Source organism: Microcaecilia unicolor, chromosome 14 (genome assembly GCF_901765095.1).
Source record: "Microcaecilia unicolor chromosome 14, aMicUni1.1, whole genome shotgun sequence".
Classification (NCBI taxonomy): domain Eukaryota; kingdom Metazoa; phylum Chordata; class Amphibia; order Gymnophiona; family Siphonopidae; genus Microcaecilia; species Microcaecilia unicolor.
The window spans coordinates 13,499,993-13,526,896 of NC_044044.1; the positions used below are offsets into that span (position 1 = coordinate 13,499,993).

Sequence of the window (26,904 nt, forward strand, 5' to 3'; positions counted from 1 at the left end):
GCCATCACGTCGGAGAGAACCCGAACCGGCCTCCCCACCAGTTCCATGTGAAAGGCCTGTAATGCCAGCTGAACCGCTCTCAGTTCCAACCGACTGATGGACCAAGAAGCCTCCACTGGAGACCAAGAGCCCTGCACTGTGAGCCCCCGACAATGGGCTCCCCATCCTGAAAGACTGGCATCCGTAGTCACCACTACCTAGTCCAGAACCGCTGAGGGCATCCCCAGGCCCAGCTTGTCGGGCCAGAGCCACCAACGCATGTCCATCCGGACCAACGGCGCCCAAGGTAGTCGAACTGCGTAATCCTCCAAGACCGGAGACCAGCGGCTCAGCAGGGACCTCTGAAGAGGCCTCATGCGACTCCTGGCCCATGGAACCACCTCCAGTGTGGCTGCCATGCAGCCCAGAACCTGAACATACTCCCAGGTCTTGGGTTCTGGAACCCGCAATAGACTTTGAACCTGCGCCTGACGCTTCATCCTCTGACTCTCTGGCAAGAAGACCCTTTCCGACCGGGTGTCAAAAAGAACCCCAACGTATTCCAAGGATTGAGAGGGAATCAAATGACTCTTTTCCAGGTTGACAATCCAACCCAATGAGTGCAGTAAGCTGACCACCTTGTCCGTCGGCTGCACGCTGTCCTGAAAGGACGGAGCCCATATCAGCCGGTTGTCGAGATAAGGATGCACTTGCACCCCTTCCTGCCGCAGAAACGCCGCGACCACAACCATGATCTTGGAAAAAGTTACAGGTGCCGTTGCCAACCCGAAGGGAAGTGCCCGGAATTGAAAGTGCTGGCCCAGAACCGCAAACCTCAGATACCGGTGATGAGGCGGCCAAATGGGAATTTGCAAGTAAGCCTCCTTGAGATCTAGGGACGTAAGAAACTCTCTGGGCTGAACTGTGTCTATGACGGAACGAAAATTTTCCATCCAAAAGTGACGCACTCGCAGAGCTCTGTTTACTCCCTTGAGATCGAGCACCGGACGAAAAGAGCCTCCTTTCTTTGGCACCACGAAATAGATGGAATAACGGCCAAGACACCGCTGTGACACTGGAATGGGAACCACAGCCCCCAAAAGGATTAAATTCTCTAACGTGTCTCTGACTGCCGCTACCTTTTGTGGTGATTTGCAAGGAGAGTCCACGAAAAGATCTGACAGGGGTCGAAAAAATTCTAGTTTGTAACCGTCCCGGATTACTTCCAAAACCCACTCGTCTGAAGTCACCCTGGTCCATTCTCCCATAAAAAGGGACAGACGTCCCCCTATCGAATCCGGGAGATGGACCAAGGCCCCATCATTGGGTACGAGCCCCTGTGGCGGGTCTTGAGGCCGAACCTCCGGAGCTGCGCTCCCCACGAAGCGGCTGCTGCTTCTGAGGAAAACGCGGCTTAGAAAACGACACGGACCTGCCTGGGCGATAACGCCTTGCGTCCCGAAATCGTGCCCGAGAGGACCTCGCGCAAGAAGCCGATTTTGGCTTATCCTCAGGCAAATGACAGCCTTTAGAAACTCCCAGATCCTTAACAATCTTGTCTAAATCCTCACCAAACAGCAGTTTGCCTCGAAATGGCAACCAAGCAAGGCGACACTTAGAAGCCGTATCCGCCGACCAGTGACGAAGCCACAACCAGCGGCGAGCCACCACTGAAAGGGCCACCTCCTTCGCCGAAGCCCGAAGAATGTCATAACAGATCCGCTAAATAAGCGAGGCCAGCCTCGAGCAAAGGCAATGCTGCCACCAGGTCCTCCGAGAAGGCTACCTTCTGAATCCAGGACAGGCACGCCCTGGCCGCGTAGGACCCGCAGACCGACGCCTGCAAGCATAATGCTGCTACTTCAAATAACATCTTTAAAGAAGACTAGGACTAGGGGGCATGCGATGAAAATACAATGTAGTAAATTTAAAACGAATCAGAGAAAATCTTTCTTCACTCAACGTGTAATTAAACTCTGGAATTTCTTGCCAGAGCATGTGGTAAAGGCAGTTAGCTTAGTGAAGTTTAAAAAAGGTTTGGACGGCTTCCTAAAGGAAAAGTCCATAGACCGTTATTAAATGGACTTGGGGAAAATCCACTATTTCTGGGATAAGCAGTATAAAATGTTTTGTACATTTTTGGGATCTTGCCGGGTATTTGTGACCTGGATTGGCCACTGTTGGAAACAGGATGCTGGGCTCGATGGACCTTTGGTCTTTCCCAGTATGGCAATACGTATGTACTTCTGTCCTGCAGATCCTTAAGTGCCGTACCACCTTCCACCGGCAATGTAGTCTTCTTAGTAACCGCTGTAATCAATGAATCCACCGTGGGCAAACGCAAAGTTTCCCGCTCTCCTTCCGGAAGCGGATAAAGACGCAACATGGCCCTCTCCACATGCAGCCCTACCTCCGGTGTATCCCATTGCGCTACAATGAGCACTTTCATTGCCTCATGAATGTGAAAGGTTCTGGACGGCTGCTTAGTGCCCGACATAATGGAGGGGGCTGTCAAAGAGGGGAACGGAGCCGAGATATTGAAAATCTCCATGGCCCTGATAATCAGGTTAGTCAATTCCTCCTGACGGAACAACTGTGCCGCCGTGAGATCATCTCCCCCCTCAGTTGGTAACTCCCCCTCCCCTAGGAACTCAGATCGGGTCAGTTGGGAAACCTCGGACAACCGATATCTTCCTCCGTGCACACAGACACTGAGTCCACACCCCCCCCCCCCCCCCCCCACGTATCCACACGCAGGCGTTTAGCCAGCGGAGGGGAAGCAGAAAAATCCTCCAGAGAAGCTCCCAAAACACACTCAGTGCCTGGGCCGCCGCCCCCCCCCCCCCCCCCCGATCTTTTGAGTAAAAAGGCTTTGTGCAACAAAAGCCCAAATTCAGGGGAAAAAGGCACTCCAGCTTCTTCCACCCCACTGGTCCCTATATGAGAACCCGAAGAAGGCAGGGGTCCCTGGCATTGAGCCGTTGCTCCAGAGGACCCTGCAGCCAAATCCCCTTCCGAAACCAAGATGGCGCCCGACAAAACGGTGTGAGAATATGTGCGGGAAAAGAGGTGCGCCGCCTCTGCAACCTCCACCGCTCCCCCGGAGCCTGACGTTTGCACCCCAGCCAAACGCACCTCAGCTGACGGACGCCCTCATGCTCCGATCGCAGGATCTGCTGCTGCCCGCGTCTTCAAAGGCGCAATGGCGCCAAAATTATCTGCCACCGGGCAGGAAGACCACCCGGAGGAGCCCAACAACAGGGCTGCCAGACCTGCGACCTGTTCCGGCCGCTCTCGCACCTCCGATGAACCTCCCTGTACCGGAGAGTCCCGGGGACAAACTGCGCACACCCCAGACGCTGCTCTCCGATTCTCACACCGGGAGCAGCATTTCACAGATTCAGAAGGGGCTGCCATGTGCCCAGCTGACCAAACCACCACAGGAATTCCCCTGCCCGCTACAGAAACGGCTTCCCCTGGCTTGACTTGCAGCAGAACCCCTGCTTACTGTGAGTGCCAGCCAAATAACACAATAAGGTGTCTCTTCTTTTTTTTGTTGTTTTTAACAGATTACCAACTCACGTGCACCAGAAAGGGAACCAGCGGGTGGGGGGAGGGAGGGAGGGACCTGGCACCACCAGGTGTCCCTGCTCAGCACCTTAGCAAGCCCTCAACCCCATAGGGTGTCTCAACTCAGCCCGAGGGAACGGGCGAGGAGCCCTAAAATCCAGAGCTGCAGAGTTATGACCATCCACCTGCTAAGTGTAGAGCGCTGCGTACGTCTAGTAGCGCTATAGAAATTATAAGTAGTAGTAGTAGTAAATAGAGAGAATACTGATGTTTGGGTGGCTACACATGACCACATATAGAGCCTCGGAAGTTCTCTCTATCTCCACCTGCTGGCAGAGGGACATAACCCACCAGTCTCTGGATTGATCTGTGGGACGCTATGGAAACAATCATTACATCACTGGTCCCTACATCCAAGCAATGCTAGGAGTTTCTAGACTAAGAAAAGAAACTGCACTCTCACTCAGTTTGTATATAGTTTCAGGTTGATCTGAGTTATGTGCTCGCCATTGCAAGGCCCAGTTGACCAATGTTTGTTGTGAGCCTGGATGGTAGGGATACTCCACTTGTGAGAATTAATGGCCTGCTTTTCCTCTGAGCAAGCACAGATACTTACCTTTAGCAGGTATTCTCCAAAGACAGTAGGCTTTATATTCTCACAAACCCTCCCACCTCCCCTAGGAGTTGTCTCCTATTTTATTTTTTTATGCTGTAGTATTTTTACTGCAATAACTGCGCCCTTGCAGCGGGCAGGAAGGCACTTGCTCATGCTTGGTGGAGCGTCTCGTGCTCTACAAAGCTCTGTAAAGCTTGTTATAAGCTCCGGACTGGGCAACGCGTTACCCACTTGTGAGAATATAAGGCCTGCTGTCCTCAGAGAATACCTGCTACATGTAAGTACTTTCGCTTTCTGTCTCACTATATTTTCAATTATAAGCTACACTGAACCTGAGTTTGCTTAAGATATGTGTAAAAAATAAAAAAAATCCTTTATCCTACACCTTTTAAGGTACTGCCTATCCAGCTGGATGGTGATGGCACAAGGAAAGCAAGTTTGGTCCAGTGAAGACTAACTCAAAATAACCTGTTTCTTATCTGGGCTCTAGTATTGCCATATTGAAAATGCAACCATACCATGCCTTTGTGGTTATGTTACACTAATAAGTTAAATGATTACTTGGCTTTCGTGAAAGGATTATGGGTGTCAGACTTACAAAGTTCCATAGGTTACTATGGAACTTTGTAAGTCTAAATGCTTTGAAAATGCACCTCAAAGTAACTTTGTAAGTCTAAGGGCCAGATGCACTAAACAAAACGAGCCTTTAACGACCCTTTAACAAACACATTTTTAACCATGGCATGCATTAAAGACCATTTTCCGACGACGCTAGCAGCTAACGAAAACGGAATGCAGATGAGCAAATTGTGCAGAAACCCTATTGTAATGAGATGCACTAACCTTTTCCGATTGCTTTAACGGTGGAAATCGCCGGAAAATTTAACGAGAGGTTGTACCTCTCGTTGGGGCTGCCCGGCTAAAAAATTAAATGTAAAAACAAAAAAAAAATCGCGAAGGGGGCAAAAACGCGCGTCTGGAGCGTCCTTTATTGATGCCCGAGGTCGCCGCTGCTCCCCGCTCCCCCCTGCATTAAAATGAAAAAAAAAAGGATCAGGAGGGGGCAAAGGCGCTCATCAGGAGCGTCCTTTATGGACGGCCTTGGCCCCCGCCCGAGGTCGCCACTGCTCCCCGCTTCCCAAAAATCAAAACTTTAAGCTGCCCCGGCCCTCCTCCCTTCTCCTCTCTTCTCCCCAGCTCTGCCTCCCGCCATCCTCCACCCCCCCTGAGGTCATCGCCGCTGCTCCCCCCCCTCCACCGGGCCCCCTCCCTCTTACCAGGCCCGCACAGCGCCTCTCACCTCTGGAACTGCAGGACTACCGCAGGTACGGAAGCAGTTCTGCAGGATTCCCGTGGAAGTATAAGCTGTACCTGTGCCAGTTTCTCACCTACCAAGTATCAAGTTCTTTGAATGCCACCGCTGCCTCCTCGCTTTAACAGTGCAGAAAGTCTTCCAATAACCCTCTCTGCGCCTGTGCAGGCCTCAACTCTGGACACAGGCATGCGCATTAGAGGTTACCTGACCTACTGGTGTGTGCATATGGCGACCTCTCAGCATACAGTGCCAGCGAATCAGAGACGAGTCTTCCATGTGCATGCCAGAGTGTTCTAACTTCCATTCGTTCTTTGCCTACAGTGTTGCAGCTCGAACCCAGAGAGACAGATCGCCAACTGGAATTTTTGGAATCGTTTGTTTACTCTTTCCAAAAATATTAGAGCTGGGGGCATGCGATGAAGCTACAAAGTAGTAAATTTAAAACGAATCTGAGAAACTTTTTCTTCACTCAACGTGTAATTAAACTCTGAAATTCGTTGCCAGAGAATGTAGTAAGGGCAGTTGACTTAGCAGGGTTTGAAAGAGGTTTGGGTGGCTTCCTAAAGGAAAAGTCCATAGACCATTATTGAAATGACTTGGGGAAAATCCACTGCTTATTTCTGGAATAAGCAGCATAAAATGTATTGAACTTTTTTTCGGATCTTGCCAGGTATTTGTGACCTGGATTGGCCACTGTTAGAGACAGGATGCACCTTTGGTCTTTCCCAGTGTGGCAATACTTATACACAGTAACATAGTAGACGACGGCTGAAAAAGACCTGCATGGTCCATCCAGTCGGCCCAACAAGATAAACTCATATGTGCTACTTTTTGTGTACATCTTACCTTGATTTGTATCTGCCATTTTCAGGGCACAGACCATAGAAGTCTTGCCCAGCACTAGCCCTGCCTCCCAACCACCATTCCCACCTTGCCACCCAATCTCGGCTAAGCCTCTGAGGATCCATTTCGTCTGAACAGGATTCCTTTATGTTTATCCCACGCATGTTTGAATTCCATTACCGTTTTCATCTCCACCACCTCCCATGGGAGGGCATTCCAAGTATCCACCACTCTCTCCGTGAAAAAATACTTCCTAACATTTTTCTTGAGTCTGCCCCCCTTCAATCTCATTTCATGTCCTCTAGTTCTACCGCCTTCCCATCTCCGGAAAAGGTTCATTTGTAGATTTATACCTTTCAAATATTTGAACGTCTGTATCATATCACCCCTGTTTCTCCTTTCCTCCAGGGTATACATGTTCAGGTCTGCAAGTCTCTCCTCATACGTCTTGTAACGCAAATCCCATACCATTTTTGTTGCTTTCCTTTGCACCACTTCAATTTTTTTTTACATCCTTCACAAGATACGGCCTCCAAAACTGAACACAATACTCCAGGTGGGGCCTCACCAACGACTTATACAGGGGCATAAACACCGCCTTTTTTCTGCTGGTCCTACCTCTCTCTATACAGCCTAGCAACCTTCTGGCTACAGCCACTGCCTTGTCACACTGTTTCGTCGCCTTCAGATCCTCAGATACTATCACCAAGATCCCTCTCCCCGTCCGTACATATCAGTCTCTCCCCGCCTAACACATACGTCTTCTGTGGATTTCTACTCCCTAAGTGCATCACTTTGCATTTCTTTGCATTGAATTTTAATTGCCAAACCTTAGATCATTCTTCTAGCTTCCGCAGATCCTTTTTCATGTTTTCCACTCCCTCCGGGGTGTCCACTCTGTTACAAATCTTAGTATCATCCGCAAAAAGGCAAACGTTATCTTCTAACCCTTCGGCAATGTCACTCACAAATATATTGAACAGAATCGGCCCCAGCACCGACCCCTGAGGCACTCCACTACTCACCTTTCCCTCCTCCGAGCGAATTCCATTTACCACCACCCTCTGGCATCTGTCCGTCAACCGGTTCCTTATCCAGTTCACCACTTCGGGTCCTATCTTCAGCCTGTCTAGTTTATTCAAGAGCCTCCTGTGGGGAACCGTGTCAAAAGCTTTGCTGAAATCTAAGTAGATTAAGTCCATAGCATGTCCCTGATTCAATTCTCCGGTCACCCAGTCAAAGAATTCAATGAGATTCATTTGACATGATTTCCCTTTGGTAAAACCATGTTGTCTCAGATCTTGCAACTTATTGACTTCCAGGAAATTTACTATCCTTTCCTTCAGCATTGCTTCCATTACTTTTCCAAAAACCAAAGTGAGGATTACCGGCCTTTAGTTTCCAGTTTCTTCCCTATCACCACGTTTGTGGACCACATCCGCCATTCTCCACTCCCACGGAACCTCTCCCATCTCTAAGGATTTATTAAACAAATCTTTAAGAGGACCCACCAGAACCTCTCTGAGCTCCCTCAATATCCTGGGGTGGATCCCGTGTGGTCCCATGGCTTTGTCCACCTTTAGATTTTCAAGTTGTTCATACACACTCTCTTCCGTGAACGGTGCTATATCTGCTCCATTTTCATATGTACTTTTGTCAGTCCATCACAGTCCTTCTCCAGGATTTTCTTCTGTGAAAACAGAACAAAAGTATCTGTTTAGCAAATTTGCTTTTTCTTCATCAGTTTCTACATAGCGGTTCGCAGCATCTTTCAGTCTGACAATTCCCTTTTTAGTCTTCCTCCTTTCACTAATATACCTGAAGAAATTTTTGTCACCCCTCCTTACCTTTCCAGCCATTTGTTCTTCAGCTTGCGCTTTCACCAGACGTATCTCTCTCTTGGTGTCTTTCAGTTTTATCCAGTATTCCTCACCGTGTTCCTCTTCTTGAGTTTTTTTGTACTTCAGGAACGCTAACTCTTTAGCCTTTATTTTATCAGCCACTTGCTTGGAGAACCATATCGGTTTCCTTTTTCTCTTGCTTTTATTTACTCTCTTTACATAAAGGTTTGTGGCCCTATTTATAGCTCCTTTCAGCCTGGACTGCTGTCCTTCCACTTCTCGTTTGTCCTCCCAGCCCCTCAGCTCCTTCCTCAGGTATTCCCCCATTTTACTAAAGTCAGCATGCTTGAAATCCAGGACTTTGAGTTTTGAGTGGCTGCCCTCCACCAGCTGTCATATCAAACCAAACCGTTTGATGGTCACTGCTGCCCAGGTGGGCACCGACTCTGACATTTGACACACTATCCCCATTTGTGAGCACCAGATCCAGCGTCGCTCCCTCCCTCATGGGTTCCTTCACCATTTGTCAGAGCAGAGCACTTTGAAAAGCATCCACAATCTCTCTACTTCTTTCTGATTCTGCAGACGGAACCTTCCAATCTACATCCGGCAGATGCAACTCTCTAATCAGGAACCCAGACAAATCTCAAACTTTAAATTTTGAACACGATTTATTTGTTCTTTAAAAATTTTAATTTTCTTTACAGTAATCACATTTTAAAAATATTTGTACATTTGAAGTATAGCACATCAAAATATTACATTGCTGAGAGAAGAGACTTTGATCAGGATTTTGTAACAGACACAGCCGATTTTATAATAAAGAACAGATACATCAACCCTCTAATTCTATTACCTTAGCATCTAAACATAAGCGCTATTTGCACTCTAAGATTATAGAATACGGTGAATGTAACATTCATGCGCTTAAGTGCACAACCCACATAACACACAACTGCAAAGGGGTGTGCATGAGGGCAGGTCCTACACTTAGGTGTATAACTTATAAAATATTATAAGTTACATGCTAAGTGCAACATTTACACACCATTTCCTCCCTCCTTTTACATGGCCTAAGTGGGTGCACAAATGCCATTGGGGAAATCCTGAAAACATGGCCTGCTGAGGACTGAGATTGGACACCCCTGCCCTAGCACAACTAGAGAGGTATGAAATTCCAAGGCCAGGCTTTCTACATCATCCTGTCCCTCTCAGCCTACCTCAGCTCCTTTAGAGCAGTGTTGCACCAAGTCCGTCCTGGAGTAGCCCTTGACAGTCAGGAGACAATGTATGCAAATCAAGATCATGCATATTTATTATTGTAGATATCCTGAAAACTTGACTGGCAAGGGCTACTCCAGGACTGGACCTTGGAAACACTGCTTTACAAAGCCTCAGATTCCTACATAAACACAGCTAGGTCTGGCTTTTGCTTCTACCCAAAAGAATATTCATAAGCCACACACACACAATGCAGATTTACATAGTTCAGTCAGTTTGGAAGTCTGGGTCTTCTAAACAGCCCTTTGTTTTAGGAAAAACAGGACACACTAAGAAGAAATGTTATCTGTCCCCTTAGTCTGAGGGTTCCCGTAATCCTGCCAATGAACTAAAGTTCATTTATTCATGGCCACGTGGCTTCAAGAATGGGATTGCTTCCAGAGGAGACCAACAGCCCATGATGTTCCCCTGCCATCTCAAGGGCTATGTCTCCCACTGCTGCAGCTTCCTGAACATGTCAAATGCTGCCACCCTGGGCTTCGCATGCAGTCGCTGAGGTGTCAAAGGAGGTGCCTCCATACCCAGGTAGGGGCTTTCCCAGAAGAGTTCCAAGGCATTATAGAACATCTGCAAGTCTGGACCTCCATTACTACTAGCCTACAATAGAAGCAAAGATGAAAAATAAAGTGTTAAAGTGTAAGTTATATTTGGGGGGGGGGGGGGGGGGGGGGGGGGGGGGGGGGGGGTTAGTGCTAAGTGTGTGCTGGCTTGTACTGCAGGGAATTTGTCACGACGTTGCTCCCTCGGGGTTCTGGGGCAGATGCCTTTTGGAGAATTTTCTCCCCCCCCCCCCCCCCCACAACAGCAGCAACAACAACAAAAAAAACATTCCCTCTTCTATTGTCCCCATCTGATAGACTTTGTTTGACATAGTTATTAATGCTAAATGGAATAGAAAGCGCACACAACCCTGCATAAGCCTTTCTAACACCTTTCAGGAGGGTGATATAAGCAGCAGTCAGGTCATCATTTTACACAGTATATTGAGGTAAGGAATCAAGACATCCAAGATCTGGCCCCCTTTAACATAGAGCCTTTTGCAGAAATATACTGAGCTGCTAGCAAATACAATTTACCATCATGTATAGTGGGAGCGTCAATGTAGAGAAGACAGAAGAATGGTAGCACTTGGTGGCCTCCACTTACATGTAAAAAGGGCAACTGTATAACTGGGCAGGTGCATTTATGCCGCTTGTGCAAGTACTAGCACTTGACACATTAAATGTACACTTTCGCACAAAAAGTGATAGCAGTGCACTTACATAGTAGATGACAGCAGATAAAGACCGGTACGGTCCATTCAGTCTGTCCAACAAGATAAACTCGTATGTGCTACTTTATATGTATACCTGACCTTGATTTATCCTTGCCATTTTCAGGGCATAGACCGTAGAAGTCTGCCCAGCACTAGCCCCACCTCCGCCACCCAATCTCCACTAAGCTTCTGAGGATCCATTCCTTCTGAACAGGGTTCCTTTATGTTTATCCCACCCATTTTTGAATTCCGTTACCGTTTTCATCTCCATCACCTTCCGTGGGAGGGCATTCCACCACTCTCTCTGTGAAAAAACTACTTCCTGACATTTTTCTTGAGTCTGCCCCCCCCCCCCCCACTTAAGCGTTAACTCTGTAAGGGCACATGTAACTGCATATGTGCCACTACAGAGTTATTCTAGCATTCCAGAATGCAATCTGGGCACCCAGATTAGGCTCTCCACACATCCTCAAATGGAGATGCCCAGTTATAGAATTGCACCCCCCCCCCCCCCCAAAAAAAAAAATAGAATTCTGAACAGGAGTCACTCTATGTATAAGTGAGGCCAATTAAGGAGGAAAGCACCAGAAGCCTCTCCGCCCCTTTGATGATCAACACAGCACGGGAATTAAGAGCTTTAAATGTCCTCCGTCCCCTGTGTTAAGTCCTGGCCAAAAAAAGCACTTATGAACTGTGCTTGCTTAGGAGCAGGAGCAAGCATCAATAGGGAAATCTTTACGATTATACATATATTCCCAATGGGAAATTTACATGGAGTTGTCATTCCATCTGAAACACGTCTATAACGTGCTCCCTTTGAATCTCTGCCACCATTTTGTATGTATCTCAGGAACTCAACCTGACCAGGCCTGAGCCGAAGGACGGTACCATCAAATGGATTCTTTGAGTCAAAAGGGTGGTGGCCTTATAATTACATCAGCCCAAGGACACTGTGACCAGCTAGATCAAGCCTGGAAGATTCAAAAATTCCTTAAAGAAGGGATGTTGTTTACATTATGAAAGCCACTTTGGAGCCTCTCTGCATATACTGAAGGTCACATATAAGGAATCTGAATGATTAGCTGAGTGATTAGTGGTTTTGACAGCATGAATAATCAATCAACCACGAGATCTTGTTTGAAATGTTTTAATAGCCAAGTCCGATCTTACAAGGTACTTAAGGCTGTGCAGGAATAAGAGAGATTCAGATTCCTCGGATTCCATCAGATCCATCGATTACACCTGCTCCAACTTTCTTCCACCTGACCTCTATTGTCTGAAGACGTTCTTAAAGACATGCTACCATCTACAGCTCATGTGGTTTTGTTCTGTGATCATTTGAACATCGGGGATACAGTTACGGCTATTTACAGGAAGAATGTATACTGGACCGAGTGGCACTGCACTTACCCTTGTCAGACATCAGTATTAGTGATAGCAATTCCAGGAAAGTTATTAGGATTTTATTTATCTTGCTATGCTAAATAAACCATTAGACTTTATGGAATTCTGATGGTCGGTCCTTGTTATAAGCAGACAGGGGGCTGTGGTGAGTTTGGGCCAGCAAAAAGGTGTAACACTTCTCTGGTGACTGAAGTCCTTTTCCCCATTCAATCAGAATACAAGAAGATTATTTAAAGTAATAAAGAATAATTATTGGTCACTTGGATTGCTGTAGTGCAAAAATATTGAACTGATCCAAGTTCATCTCATTCTTATTATTTGAATCGATTTATACCAGGTTTGAATCTTCGCCCTAGCAGTGGCGAGGAAGCTGGAGCTTCTTGAATTCAGGAGCCTTCTGAACTTTGTAGACTGAGTTGACCTTACTGCTCACTTGCTGTACAGAGGTCCTCTCACATCTTTATCTGTATTAGCTTCAGGATCCTGTGTATAGGCACTATCACAGCTTTCTGGGGTGGGGGGCAGTCAAACTGGAAGATGGGCTCATTTTCAGTTTCCAACTCAAATGGGATGGACTTTACCATCTCCTGTACAAAAATCAAAGAAGCAGCTCACCCCATCAAAGGGCTGGAGATCGACAGATGCTCCTCAAGGGCTGAAAGACAGAGACTCAGTGTGGTTATTTCATTCAGAAGTACTTGAGATGTATTAGGTGCAAAGTTGCAGCTCTCTGGAAGATACTGCATCCCCTCCTCCAAATGTCAAGTAGGGCAGCTACCTTTATGCTGAGGGTGCTTCAAGGTCATTGCTGACCTCAGTGCCTTGATGCTTTCAGCACCTTTCCTCAAGGGGGGGGGGGGGGGAGAATAATAGAGGGTTGTGTGCCCTGGCCTCCACCCAATGTCCCACATCTTCTTATCCCACTTCCTCAGCACAGAGGACAAATCCTTCCTCTTCCTCAGGAGGGAAATCAGAGGATGCATGATCCTGATGGTCTCTATGGATGTTTGATGTTGAGAAAGATTGTTTACAGATGTATGGATTCAGTGCTTATGTTTGTTTTCGACCAAGGTCTTTTTCAAAACCAATCTACTGCACCAGTACTCAAGGAATACTTATTGAAGACTTACATATCTGTTCGTTAATAATACGCCTTAGGCGGGCCTGTAGCCAAAACACAGATCTGTATTGAGTCTAATAAAATTATTTAAGACCCCAGTCTGTTGTCCTGGTCTCTTGAGCCCATGGCCCACTTCCCACTGCCTGTTCACTGCTGTTTTCTTTGTGGGATTTTGGAGTTCTTCCGCCTCAACGGAATTTCATTGGGCTTTTTGGAATGTCAGCTGTCTAGTGCAAAAGTGAGATCTAAGTTTTAAGAGGAGCAGGAGGAGGATACCTATGACTTTAAGAGTGGAAAGTCCTCCGTTGTCCCTTTGCTTAAAAAAAAACAAAACTACTGGAAGAGGAGGTCAGGCCAGAAGTAGGCCTGGAGAGGGCCTCAAGCGTGTCCGAGTGCTACTTGATAAGAATGGCAGCCTCTTGCACATTCTCTGTGAAGAAGATTTTCTCCATGGCATGGCATGGCATGCCCACCAGCTTCTCCTGCACTTCTGGCCTGGAGTCCAAGGTATGCAGCCATGCAATTCTCTGGATGCCAATCCTGATTGCAAAGGATCTGAACAGACTCTGTATTTTCCATACTCCTTCCCTTTGACTACTAGCTGATGATGTACATCAACTTTTTTGTCCTGGAGGAGTGTCAGCAAACTCTGACACACTGTGCACAATGTTTCACCAAGTGTATACCAAGTGTATACTCATGAAGAGCTGGTAATAAATTATGTGGGATGTAAGCATAACATTCTGGAAAACTTCTTACTAAACAACTGGAGTTCTTGTCTCTCTCCTAGGGGTAACCAAGGAGTAAGTCTTCAAACTACTGGCCCTTTTCAGAGTACATTCCAACACCATGGAATGGTGAGAAAGCTGTAGCCTCTCAAATCCCAAAGCCTTTTGAACTCTATATAGACTCAACCTTCTTGTTAATCTGCTGTACAGAGAGAGGAATCTCCCATTTTTTCATCTGCACTGCTTCAGGATTCTGTGAATGGGCATTATCACAGCTTCCTTAGGGAGGCTGTCAAACTGGAGGATGTCCAGTGTTTCTGCCTCCTTCTCAAAAAAGAAATGGGATGGACTTAGCCATTTCCCTGACAAAAATCAATGAATGAGAGCTCTCTTGGGAGGTTACATCTCTTATGAGGTGGAGAGAGATCTGAATGAAGATCAGTGGACCCTTCCACCAAGAAGATAACTCACTCTGCAGGAGATGTCCAAGTCTCTGCCTGCCTTGAGTGACTAATCTCTTGGTCAGGCCTGGGCTTGTAGCGTCAAGACAGTACACTGGGGAAGCAGCCTCTCCCAATGGGCTGCAGAGAGACATTTGCACAGTCTGCAATGAACCTGATGCCCTTCAAGGCCTCATTGTCAAGCAGGTGAGCTCTGAGTATCAGTTGTACCCCCTCAAGCCTTAGCATCGATGCTTGTGAAGCCATAGCTCTGTGTAAAGAAGCTACTCCTCGAAGGCGATCACTGACGAAGACTGTGGGGGGGGGGGGGGGCACCATACCTCCTTACACACTTAGGGTGCATTCGAAGCTGTGTGTCAGCTCCTTGGATGCTGTTGCTGTTTCTCCAATGTTAAGGATGAGTGGTCCTCACATCAGGGATGCTTTGAGGGCACCAGCGATCTCAGTACCTCAATGCTCTTGGTACTATGCATCAAAAGAGACCAATGTTAGTGCACTTTGACCTCTGCCATCTTTAACCCTCAGTGCCGAAGAGGATGAGAACCAATTCTTCCTTTTCCTTTGGGGGGGGGGATTAGAGAATAACCAACTCCGATGGCTTCTATCAACACTCAGTATCAAGTGTTATCGAGGTACTCCCAATGCCGATACATCCCCAGTGTCCAATGAAGGGAGCCAAGGAGAACAGTTTAGGTTGATTAATATTTTCTATACTGCCAGGCTTATACAGATCATAGTGGTTTACAATAAAAATTAAAAATAAGAATAAGATATAGAAAAAAAAAAAGTGGAACCACTTATCTCCACCATATTACATTTAACTGCTTCCCTTGATCACAGATTCCCCTCCTTAACCTCTGTGAACCTAGGAGACAAGATGTGGAACACATGATTGGGTCCACAGCATTGTAGACATCAACTAGTATCCGTAATAGATATGGTCCTGTTACATCTGAACACTTTTAAAGTCACTGGGAATTTTTTTTTGGAACATATCTACAAAAATAGATAGATGGATGAAAACATTTTACCCAGTCAGGAGCCAGAGGCCTAAGGAGACCAGAGTGGGTCATGAAAACAAAAAAAGGGGGGGGGGGGGGGGGGGAAACTTTAATGGCAACGACATTTGAAGTGTAACTGTTCAGCTGTGAATAAATGGTGAGTGGCTAGGTCCCACACAACAATGGCAGGTGGGAAGGTGTGTGGTGCAACAACATTCTGAAAGGTCTGGGAAAACAGGCTGGGGAATGTTCCCATGTGGGCTCCATTAGGATGACATCACCCGTAAAACTATTGTATCCTGCTTGTCCTCAATGAATAGAGCTCAAGAGACTGAAATGTACTTATTTGCTTATACTTAATATTCTGCCCATCCAAACAGGCTCAAAAGATAAAGTGATTCACCAAAGTCACACAAAGAACCACTGACCCAGAAAGTAGACCTCATATCCTGTCTGTGCTGATTTAAGTCTTCTTTACCTTCTTTGTGTCCAGCCGAGGCTTCACCATCGACAACTTCTCCTGCACAGCAGAGCTCAGAATCTCTTCTGTCGGAACCTGCAAGCTCACCAGTCCCTGGAAGAGCTGCTTTTCTCGCGGGATATTCATCCCTGTAGACAATATAAGTAGATGTTGGTACTCTCTAAATAACAGAATTAAGTACCTGCACCCATTTTGATGAGGATAAAGGCCTCACTACAAGTAGAGGCCTGAATAAACAGCTGAGGTATACGTCACAGCTCATAATTAAAGGAAAGCAACACAGAGCTGCCAAGTTACCCAGCTCCAGGATGGAGACTATATCTAGTCCTGGTTTTGACCATACATCCCAAAACAGTGTATTATTTGTAGCTCCTGATTTTACCCATTGAAATCAATGCTACAGGTCCCATATACGGCTGGCTGAAAATCTAGGACTGGCCCAAAATCTCCCTCCTGGAACTGGGCAACTTGGCAATAACAGCAAGAGGCAAAGCAAAAAGTGAATGGCTGCCATTACTCTATTGAAATGATACTCAACAAAGTCATGGCTGGCATTAGCAAAACAAAAATTGTATCTTTAATACCAGCTAAACCACAATGAGTACCATGGTGGGAGGGGGGGCTGTTTTAATGATGTTCCTACGCTATGTTTGGGAATACCAAGAAGCATCCCACTCCATGGTTATCCGATTTTTGGTCAATGAATCTGGGACACGTTTCTCCTTGTATCAGTTGTGAGCAACTAGTCCATCTGCAGTGGATGAGGAGGGCTGGCCCATGAAAAACTACAATAATCTGCTATACTCTCAAAATGTGTAATTTCCAGATACCTAAAAACGCATTAACTTAAAGTAAATGTGGGACTCTATTCAAAAACAAAGGCATTTATATACTTTTACATTTTCATAAATGCACCTTTGAAAGTTAGCTTGCATTAATCCTTGAATTCACCCCATCCCTAAGCTCTGCTCTCCTCCCTTCCGCTAACTGGCTCCCTTGCCTCTCAAAACTAATACACTTTAACCAGATCAACTGCTCTTCATTACTCTCTACCTCTGTATATCCATCTTGGTTAGCAGTCTCTCATCAAGGAGGTTCCCCTACTGCTGACAGGCACAGGTAGTGAAGCTGCTTAAACAGGGGTTTCTCCACAGACAAGGGAATACAGCCACACTCTTAAAAGTCTAAATGAGATCTCTGAGTATGCGTGGGGGTTTCCAGTGCGGCTTTGGGTTCCCATGACTCCCAGTCTATATCCAAGCTAAAGCGAATCAAAGTTTCATAATTCTGTAGTTGGTTATTCTTTTTGGTTTCCTGTTTTGTTTTTTTAAGGGGATGGAGGAGGGGAGAGTGCCTGCAGTTCCCTGCTGTCTATATTGTTACAGGTAAGGGCCACATAAATCTTACTTGAAGTGGAGGCCCTGGAACGTTGAAATGGGCAGTGGAATGAAAAGTGAGGAAAGCTAAGCAGTTAATATGCAAATAGGTTGTGTGAAACTGGTTAGACAAACACTGCATCTTGTGCTGATAAATTAAGTGTAAGGCGGACACTGAATTAGGGCTTGTAGTTCAACGACTCCTTGCTGTGCTTACAGCTATTAGAAAAACTGTTTGAGGGGCAGAGTCAAGATGGCAGCAGCTTGCTGAGAAGGCTCCTAAGTGCCGTGGAAAGGTTCTGGTCGACCCGAATGTTGATCCAGTTCCAGCGGTCTCTCAACAGAACATTCTCCAATTTGCCCAGTCACGACCCTCATTATGTTTGGACTAATCCTCTGCTGCGGCATCCATTGATGGAGCCACTTGGAGAGGGGAGGTGTCTCCAGCTGAATGCACTTGCTTCTCCTGTGCCCTCCCCAAAGACCCCAGAAATGAATACAATGCTGTGGCAATTGAGCATAGTGGAAGCAGGAACTTTGTCCAGGGACAGTGTTCCATCAACAGTGTTGGGAGCAGACACTGTTGTCACAGTAGTCTGTGTGGGATCCCAACAGCCTGAATCAGGAGGAGGCAGCTCCAACCAGGTGGACACAATTGCTATAAACATGGAGTGTTAAAAGCCTTCTGCTGTGCCAGGTATGGTATCACCATATGGCAAATGTCAGTTATGATGGACTCTTCATTATTTATTTGTTGCATTCGTACCCCACATTTTCCCACCTATTTGCAGGCTCAATGTGGTTTACATAGTACCATCAAAGGCGTTTGCCCAGTCGGTGGATAACAAATACAAAGTTGTATAGTGATCGTATGAGGTATAAGTGGAGGGTCGGAATGAAGATTGCATGATGTCCTGTTCGATCAAAGTCATGCTGTGTTGGTAGGTGAAGAGGGTTACGTGGGGTCGTTGGGGTAGCCCTTTTTGAAGAGGTTGGTTTTTAGTTCAGGTGGTCGTGGATTGTTTTCACAGCTTTTGGGAGCCCATTCCATAGTTGTGCGCTTATGTAGGAGAAAACGGCTGCGTAAGTTGTTTTGTATTTCAGTCCTTTGCAATTTGGGTAGTGTAGGTTAAGGTAGGATCTTGACGATCTGACTTTGTTTCTTATTGGTAAGTCTATAAGGTCTGTCATGTATCCTGGGACTACGCCGTACATGATTTTGTGGACTAAGGTGCAGATTTTGAAGATGATCCGTTCTTTGATTGGGAGCCAATGCAACTTTTCCCGAAGGGGTTTGGCACTTTCGAAGCGTGTTTTGCTGAATATCAGCCTGGCTGCTGTATTTTGGGCGGTCTGGAGTTTTTTTTATGAGTTGTTCTTTGCAGCCCGCGTAGATTCCGTTGCAATAATCTGCATGGCTTAGGACCATTGATTGTATTAGGTATAGAAAAGTTGCTCTTGAGAAGAAAGGTTTTAATCGTTATCAAAATGTTCATCAGAAATTGCAACTTTGGTAGCAACTGTGGAAACAATATTTCAAAAGCAACAAAGTCTTACTCAAGACATACAACAGAAAAGAATAAATGCTGAAAATAGAGAAAAATCAATCGGCTGTCTAAGGATAAAAGCTTAATACATAGAAAATTGGAGCCAACTGAAAACCAGTTAAGACGTTTAAATTTAAAGCTTCTCATTTTTCAAGTCTATTGTCAAACACCTTTAATATCCTGGAAGAAATATATAGTAGAAATATTAGGTATGGTGGATTCATCTTTACCTCCGTTTAATAAGGTTTATTTTTTGACAGCGAAAAAAAAAATAGAGTGGAGAAAAATGCTCAATAATCTTTGGATATATTAGCCATTCTAAGGAATTCTGCAGAGGAAGAAAAAAGGCCAATCCACTACATTAGTGAGTTTTGTTTGAACAGGACGTATGCTTTTGAGACTTCAGAAATACAACAACTTCCTTCTTTGGCCAACGAATTTGGATATAGGCAGAAACTTACTTTAGCCATGTTTAAACTTTTTCCTTGGTTGCTCTTTTTTTTTTTTTTTTTGTTCGTTACCCATGTAAATGCCTGGTGAAATACTCCAGTGCACAAAACGTATTCTTTGTCCCTGAAGAAATGCTATTGAGATAGACATGGGGAAACCACTGCTAAGCAAGTTACAAACGCAAAGGACTTTGAGCAAAATAGTCCGGTTCTGGCACAAACAGAGCTGCTGTGGAGACTAGGCAGGTTGTGAGGAGCAAGGAGAACACTGAGGGCTTTCCTGCAATTGGATGGATACTGCAGAAAAGCTGGTAGTGCTTCCGACTGCAGGATGACTGTGCTGTCCTAAACAAACTACTTAAGGAGCTGTACGACTGCATTGTTGGCAGAGTCTCTAGAAGTTATACCTGGTCCCGCTGAGTCTGCTGGGCTAAGGAGAAGCATGGTACTATGATTGGATTTTTTGCTGTTCTTGTAGGAGGGGCCCCTTTATAACTGAAGGACAGGATTTTGGAGGCCTTTCCCTTTGTCAGGAGACAGAGTTGCTGACTTACGGTAAGAATGCTTTCACTTCTCTTTATGCTTAGTTGCTCATTTACTTAACAGAGTTGTCAGCTCACAGCTCATTTGAGAGACAATCAGTAATGACAGGAGAATGTTGGGTATTATTAGGAAAGGTATGGAAAACAGGTGTGAGGATGTTATAATGCCGTTATATCGCTCCATAGTGCGTCCGCACCTTGAGTACTGTGTTCAATTCTGGTCGCCGCTTCTCAAGATATAGTAGAATTGGAAAAGGTGCAGCGAAGGGCGACTAAAATGATAGCGGGGATGGGATGACTTCCCTATGAAGAAAAACTAAGGAGGCTAGGGCTTTTCAGCTTGGAGAAGAGATGGCTGAGGGGAGACATGATAGACATATATAAAATATTGAGTGGAACAGGTGGATGTGAAGCGTCTGTTCATGCTTTCCAAAAATACTAGGACTAGGGGGCATGCGATGAAACTACAGTGTAGTAAATTTAAAACAAATCAGAGAAAATGTTTCTTCACCCAACGCATAATTAAACTCTGGAATTCGTTGTCAGAGAACGTGGTGAAGGCGGTTAGCTTAGCAGAGTTTAAAAAGGGGTTAGACGGTTTCCTAAAGGACAAGTCCATAAACCACTACTAAATGGACTTGGGAAAAATCCACAATTCCAGGAATAACATATATAGAATGTTTGTACATTTGGGAAGCTCGCCTGGTGCCCTTGACCTGGATTGGCCGCTGTCGTGGACAGGATGCTGGGCTCAATGGACCTTTGGTCTTTTCCTAGTGTGGCATTACTTATGTACTTAAAGGTGGCAAGGTGGAGCAGCAGTCCCAATTCTGCAGGCCATGTGCTCTAGAGCCCCTAGCCCCAACTGGCAAGATAGGTGCTTGCTGCGCAGCCATTTTGTGATCAACTTTGCTGTTTTCTGTCACTCCAAGACCCATGGGTTGAAGGGATGGCCAAGACGCTGAAGGGGTAGACATCGGCAGAAGTGCTGCCATGAAAGGTAGAGAAACCACAGACATTCACAAATTAATAAAATTGGTTGAAGCTGACTGGAGAGACCCAAGGAGGAACAAAGGGGAGCCGCTGGCACATCCTGCAGATGTTAAAGACTGAAAAGACGTTTAATGTGAGCAACTGCAAAGTGATGCATATGGGAAAGAGGAACCTGAACTATAGCTACATGATGCAAGGTTCCACATTAGGCATCAGACCAGGAAAAGGATCTAGATATCATTGTTGATGTTACATTGAAACCCTCTGCTCAGCATACTGAGCAGAAGATTTCAACACATCATCAATGATGACTCCCAGGTCCCTTTCTCGTTCCGTAACTCCTAATGCTGAACCTTGCATGACGTAGCTATAGTTTGGGTTCCTCTTTCCCACATGCATCACTTTGCACTTGTTCACATTAAACGTTATCTGCCATTTATACTCCCAGTCTCCTAGTCTCGCAAGATCTTCCTGCAACTTTTCACAATCTTCCCACGATTTGACGACCTTGAACAACTTTGTGTCATCAGCAAATTAGATAACCTCACTAGTTACCCCCACCTCCAGGTCATTTATGAAAATATTAAAAAGTAACGGTCCCAGAACAGAACCCTGAGGGACCCCACTAACTACCCTTCTCCATTGCGAATAGTGACCATTTAACCCTACTCTCTGTTTCCTATCTTTCAACCAGTTTTTAATCCATAACAATACACTACCTCCGATCCCATGACTCTCCAATTTCCTCTGGAGCCTTTCATGAGGGACTTTGTCAAACGCTTTCTGAAAATCCAGATACACAATATCCACTGGCTCACCTTTGTCGACGTGTTTGTTTACCCCTTCAAAGAAATGCAGTAGATTGGTGAGGCAAGACTTCCCTTCACTAAATCCATGCTGACTTTGTCTGATCAGTCCATGCTTTAGAATGTGCTCTGTTATTTTGTTCTTAATGATAGTCTCTACCATTTTGCCCGGCACCAACGTCAGACTCACCGGTCTAATTCCCCGGATCTCCCCTGGAGCCTTTCTTTAAAATTGGTGTTACATTAGCGACCCTCCAATCTTCCGGTACCATGCTCGATTTTAAGGATAAATTACATAGCTACATTGAGCCTGCAAACAGGTGGGAAAATGTGGGATACAAACGCAATAAATAAAAATATCAACAACAGTAGCTCCGCAAGCTCATTTTTTAGTTCCATCAGTACCCTGGGATGAATGCCATCCGGCCCAGGAGATTTGCTACTCTTTAGTTTGCAGAACTGCCCCATTACATCCTCCAGGTTTACAGAGATTTCATTAAGTTTCTCCGACTCGTCAGCCTTGAATACCCTGTCTGGCACCGGTATCCCAACCAAATCTTCCTCGGTGAAGACTGAGGCAAAGAACTAATTTAAGCTTTCCGCTATATCTTTATCTTCCCTGAGTGCCTTTTACTCCCCCGGTCATCCAGTGGCCCAACCGATTCTTTTGCCGGTTTCCTGCTTTTAATATACCTGAAAAAACTTTTACTGTGTGTTTTTGCCTCTACCGCTATCTTTCTTTCAAAGTCCTTCTTAGCCTTTCTTATCAGCGCTTTGCATCTGATTTCACATTCCTTATGTCACTTTTTATTATCTTCAGTCGGTTCTTTCTTCCATTTTCTGAAGGATTCTCTTTTTGTTCCAATAGCCTCGTTCACCTCTCTTTTTAACCATGCCGGTTGTCGTTTGGTCTTCTGCCCTCCTTTACTGATACATGGAATATATTTGGCCTGGGCCTCCAGGACGGTGTTTTCGAAGAGCATCCACGCCTGTTGTAGGGTTTTTTACTCTATCCTTCGCACCTCTTTTTTTTACCATTCTTCTCATTTTATCATAGCTCCCTTTTTTGAAGTTAAACACCAACATATTTGACTTCCGTTGGCTACTTTTTTGAAAGCAGATTTCAAAGCTGATCATATTATGATCACTGTTATCAAGCGGCCCCTGCACCGTTACCTCCCATACCAGATCATGTGCTCCACAAATGACAAGATCTAGAATTTTTCCTTCTCTCGTCGGTTCCTGTATTTATTTTTTATTTATTTTTGTTACATTTGTACCCCGCGCTTTCCCACTCATGGCAGGCTCAATGCGGCTTACCTGGGGCAATGAAGGGTTAAGTGACTTGCCCAGAGTCACAAGGAGCTGCCTGTGCCTGAAGTGGGAATCGAACTCAGTTCTCCAGGACCAAAGTCCACCACCCTAACCACTAGGCCACTCCTCCACTGTTGCTACTATTTGAGATTCTACATGGAATGTTGCTATTACACTAGCAACATTCCATGTAGAAGTCGGCCCTTGCAGATCACCAATGTGGCCGCGCAGGCTTCTGCTTCTGTGAGTCTGACGTCCTGCACATACGTGCAGGACGTCAGACTCACAGAAACAGAAGCCTGCGCAGCCTTCTACATGGAATGTTGCTAGTGAAATAGCAACATTCCATGTAGACTCTCCAATAGTAGCAACATTCCATGTAGAATCTCCAATAGTATCTATTTTATTTTTGTTACATTTGTACCCTGCGCTTTCCCACTCATGGCAGGCTCAATGCGGCTTACATGGGACAATGGAGGGTTAAGTGACTTGCCCAGAGTCACAAGGAGCTGCCTGTGCCTGAAGTGGGAATCGAACTCAGTTCCCCAGGACCAAAGTCCACCACCCTAACCACTAGGCCACTCCCTCCACTCCATAAAGCAGTCCTTGATTTCATCAAGGAATTTTACCTCCTTGCCGTGCCCCGATGCTACATTAACCCAGTCTATATTGGGATAATTGAAATCACCCATTATTATCGCGTTGCCCATTTTATTAGCGTGCCTAATTTCCTTTAATATGACAGCATCCGTCTGCTCATCCTGGTTGTGCGAACGGTAGTACACTCCTACCACCGTCCTTTTCCCCTTCCTAAAAGAAAAGTCCATAAGCCATTATTAAGATGGACTTGGAGAAAATCCACTGCTTATTTCTATGATAACCAGCATAAAATGTACTGTTTTGGGATTTTTGCCAGGTACATGTAACCTGGATTGGCCACTGTTGGAAACAGGATGCTGGGCTTGACGGACCTTCGGTCTTTCCCAGTATGGCAAACACCTATGTTATTATGAGAGCCCAGGGCAGTGCGGGAACCCCTGCTCGTGCTCAGAGGTGTCTAATTTAGACTTTTCCGAGCTGAAGGAGAATTCCGTCACACAAGGCTCTATCAAATGAAGTCATTTACAGTGTACCTGCATTCCTCTACTTGCCTGCAGAGAACATAGCACCTTTGTTCATTTTCTCACCCTCAGCCCCCACGGTCCCTCAGATCCCCTTACTTGTTCTCTCCTACTATATCCTCCCCCTATGTTCAGGAGGAGGAAAGCAGCAGCAGCAGCTCTTACCTGCGACTGCTTATCCTCCTCTGCAGGCCTCACTATGTTTAACCCATGCAGGTACAGCAAGAAAACAGGGTCCAGCAAAGGTCAAGTTTCATAGTGAAACTGGAAGAGAAAGAAGGGCAGTCATATAAAGTGTTTGCCTCCTGCTGGCAGAAGAGTGAATCATATCCAGGAGAAGATTGCCCACTCCTGCCCTACGTCGGTAGGCCCAACTCTGTCCTCGAGGGTCACAACCCAATTGGCTTTTCAGGATTTCCCCAATTAACATACATGAGAACTATTTGCAAGCACTGCCTCCACTGTATGCAAATAGATCTCATGCATATTTATTGGGAAAATCCTGAAAACCCAACTGAGTTATGGCCCTCAAGGACAGAGGCTGCCCACTCCTGGCCTAAGGGAAATGTCCGTTAAGAGGTAGCATATGGAGGTACACTGTGCTACCACTCGAGAAACCCCCTACTTTCTTTTATGATTAAGGATTCAAGAAAAAAAAAAAAAAAAAGACGATACGTCTGGTAATTTTACCCTTCCCAGAACTCCCAGTGAGAGTACAGCCTGTCATCTTTTACCACCATTGCATTTATCGAAATGTTGCTCCAGCATTTCTTAAATAAATTGAAACTGCATGGCTATTAAAGCAACGGGAGAAAAGTAAGCCCAGCTGAGACATTACTGATGACTTGAAGCCTAGTGGTTCCTCACTCAAATCCCACAAACAAAATCAACCCTAAACCTTAAGGCACACCTTCAGCCACCTTCCCATCCACACACTGTCGAGCGACAGAAGACTTCCGCAGCTGATCTGCCACTGCTTTCCTAGCATCGAAACCCTTCTCCGTAACCTCCAGCATCTGTTGCCCCAATACTAGGGAGGTGTTATAGTCTGGGGAGCCCAGGCTGCATGGAGCATCATTCTGCTTTGATCGCTGGCCCTTTTTGCGCTGCCGGTTTTCAGTAAGAAGCTTAGTTCTGTCAGGTTGCTTGCTCTCTCTGGAATCCCCTGTAGCATCAACAGCCCCTTCAACTGCTCTGCAATTTCCAAATAGCATGGAGAGTGTCCTGGAGTCTTCTCCCCCTTCCTCCAGAGGTTCAGGCAGGCTAGAACGCAGGATGTCTGACTCGCTCCTTTCCAGATCACAGCTGAAGTGAAAGCGGACCTGCAGAACAGAACCAGAGCTTAATCAAATATGTGGATCATCAGTACTGAACTTACCCCAAAAGAATCTAAGACGTAATTAGTAAGATGTACACCAGGCTTGTCCGATCTGGCCCATCAAGTGCTTTATTTTCTGCTTAGAGCATTGCTTCAAGCGCAATTCCTGCTTCCCCAGTGCAACTCAGCTCTCTGTAAGCATTAACTGCACTGCGCCAGAAGTTCAGGTTGATCTCACAGTTTCAAGTCTCGCAAGACCAACCCAAAATTCCAGCATGGCGTGGCTCCAGCCCGCAGAAAACCAAGTTGTAGTGGGGAAGAAGGAATCCCACCATTTCTTCTGCAGCCAAAGACAGGTGAGCGACAGCAAGTGAGCGAAGGTTGGGGAGTTACATGAGCGAGAGCGAGACTGAGTGAAGGTTAGGGAGTTACACAAGCAAGACTGAATGAAAGCTGGGGAGGGGACAATGCACTGTCATATTTGACAAATCAAATGGCAAAATATGATGGTTCGTGTTTTGGCCCTCTGAATGTTACAAAATATAAAATGTGGCCCCTGATAGAAAAAGGTTGGCAAGCCTGATGTACACCATGTTGAGTCAGACCTATGGTTAAAAAACAAATATTCACTTCTTCAGAAGGATACTACCCCAGAGGGAGCAGCAGTTAAGGACTTGACCTTTATGCTGCCCTGAAGTGGAGCTATAGTGAATGCATATGCTGTCCTAAAGAGAGCAACACTGAATTGATTTATGTTAAATATTTATATATCGCCTAGACCTAAGCAGTTTATAATTTCCTTTCTCAGGTACTGGTACTGTCCCCCTTGTATTAGCTTCAGAGCCCTTCTCCACCTGCCCCGCTCTCACCTGTCGGTGATTCCCTTTCTTGCCTCCACTGCCACCTTCCTCGCTCTTTTTCAGGATTCCCCATGGTGTGCTGCCTCCCCCCAGTTTTTCAGGTGTGCCAGAGATGTCCAGGTCAGAGAGGGACTCGGCGCAGTCTACACGTAGGGCAAGTGGCTGGGGGACGGTGTCAGTGGGGACACTTTCCTCATCTGTATAGTTATTAGGTGTGTATTTCTTGTTTGGGAAGTCCGCAGAAAGAAATTTCATTATAAATCTTCAGACGTGACATGCACCTGTAAGAAATGCAGGAGAATTTATTTATTAACTAAGTCAAAAGCAAAAATATAGAAATTTTTTTATTCCTATGTATGTATGTATGTATGTATGTATGTATGTACACATACATCTCTATCTATATATACATACATATACACATATAGTAAAAGATGGCAGATAAAGACCTGTATGGCCCATCTAGTCTGCTCAACAAGATAAACTCATTTTACATGGTATGTGATACTTTATACCCGAGTTTGATTTGTCCTTGCCTTTCTCAGGGCACAGACCGTAGAAGTCTACCCAGCACTGTTCTTGTACTAAGTTCTGGAGCTAACGTCAAAGCCCCTTAAAATTTACACTCCAGCCCATCCCTATTTATTCAGTCATGATGGTAGATCGGATATCTTGTTACTTAC

At 45.7% G+C, this 26,904-nt stretch overlaps 1 protein-coding gene across 1 annotated transcript in view; it reads right to left on the reverse strand.

The window, feature by feature from the left end:
• Positions 1-8,825: 8,825 nt before the first annotated feature.
• The window catches only part of PPP1R35 (protein phosphatase 1 regulatory subunit 35), a 29,181-nt gene continuing 11,102 nt past the window's right edge, over positions 8,826-26,904 (reverse strand). Inside the window, exons 2-5 of the mRNA XM_030187089.1 lie at positions 26,231-26,502; positions 24,954-25,365; positions 15,893-16,023; positions 8,826-10,042 (exon numbers count right to left, since the gene is read on the reverse strand). Coding sequence (XP_030042949.1) covers positions 9,869-10,042; positions 15,893-16,023; positions 24,954-25,365; positions 26,231-26,476 — 963 coding nt within the window. The 5' untranslated portion in view covers positions 26,477-26,502 and the 3' untranslated portion in view covers positions 8,826-9,868. The remainder of the gene's footprint in view (positions 10,043-15,892; positions 16,024-24,953; positions 25,366-26,230; positions 26,503-26,904) is intronic.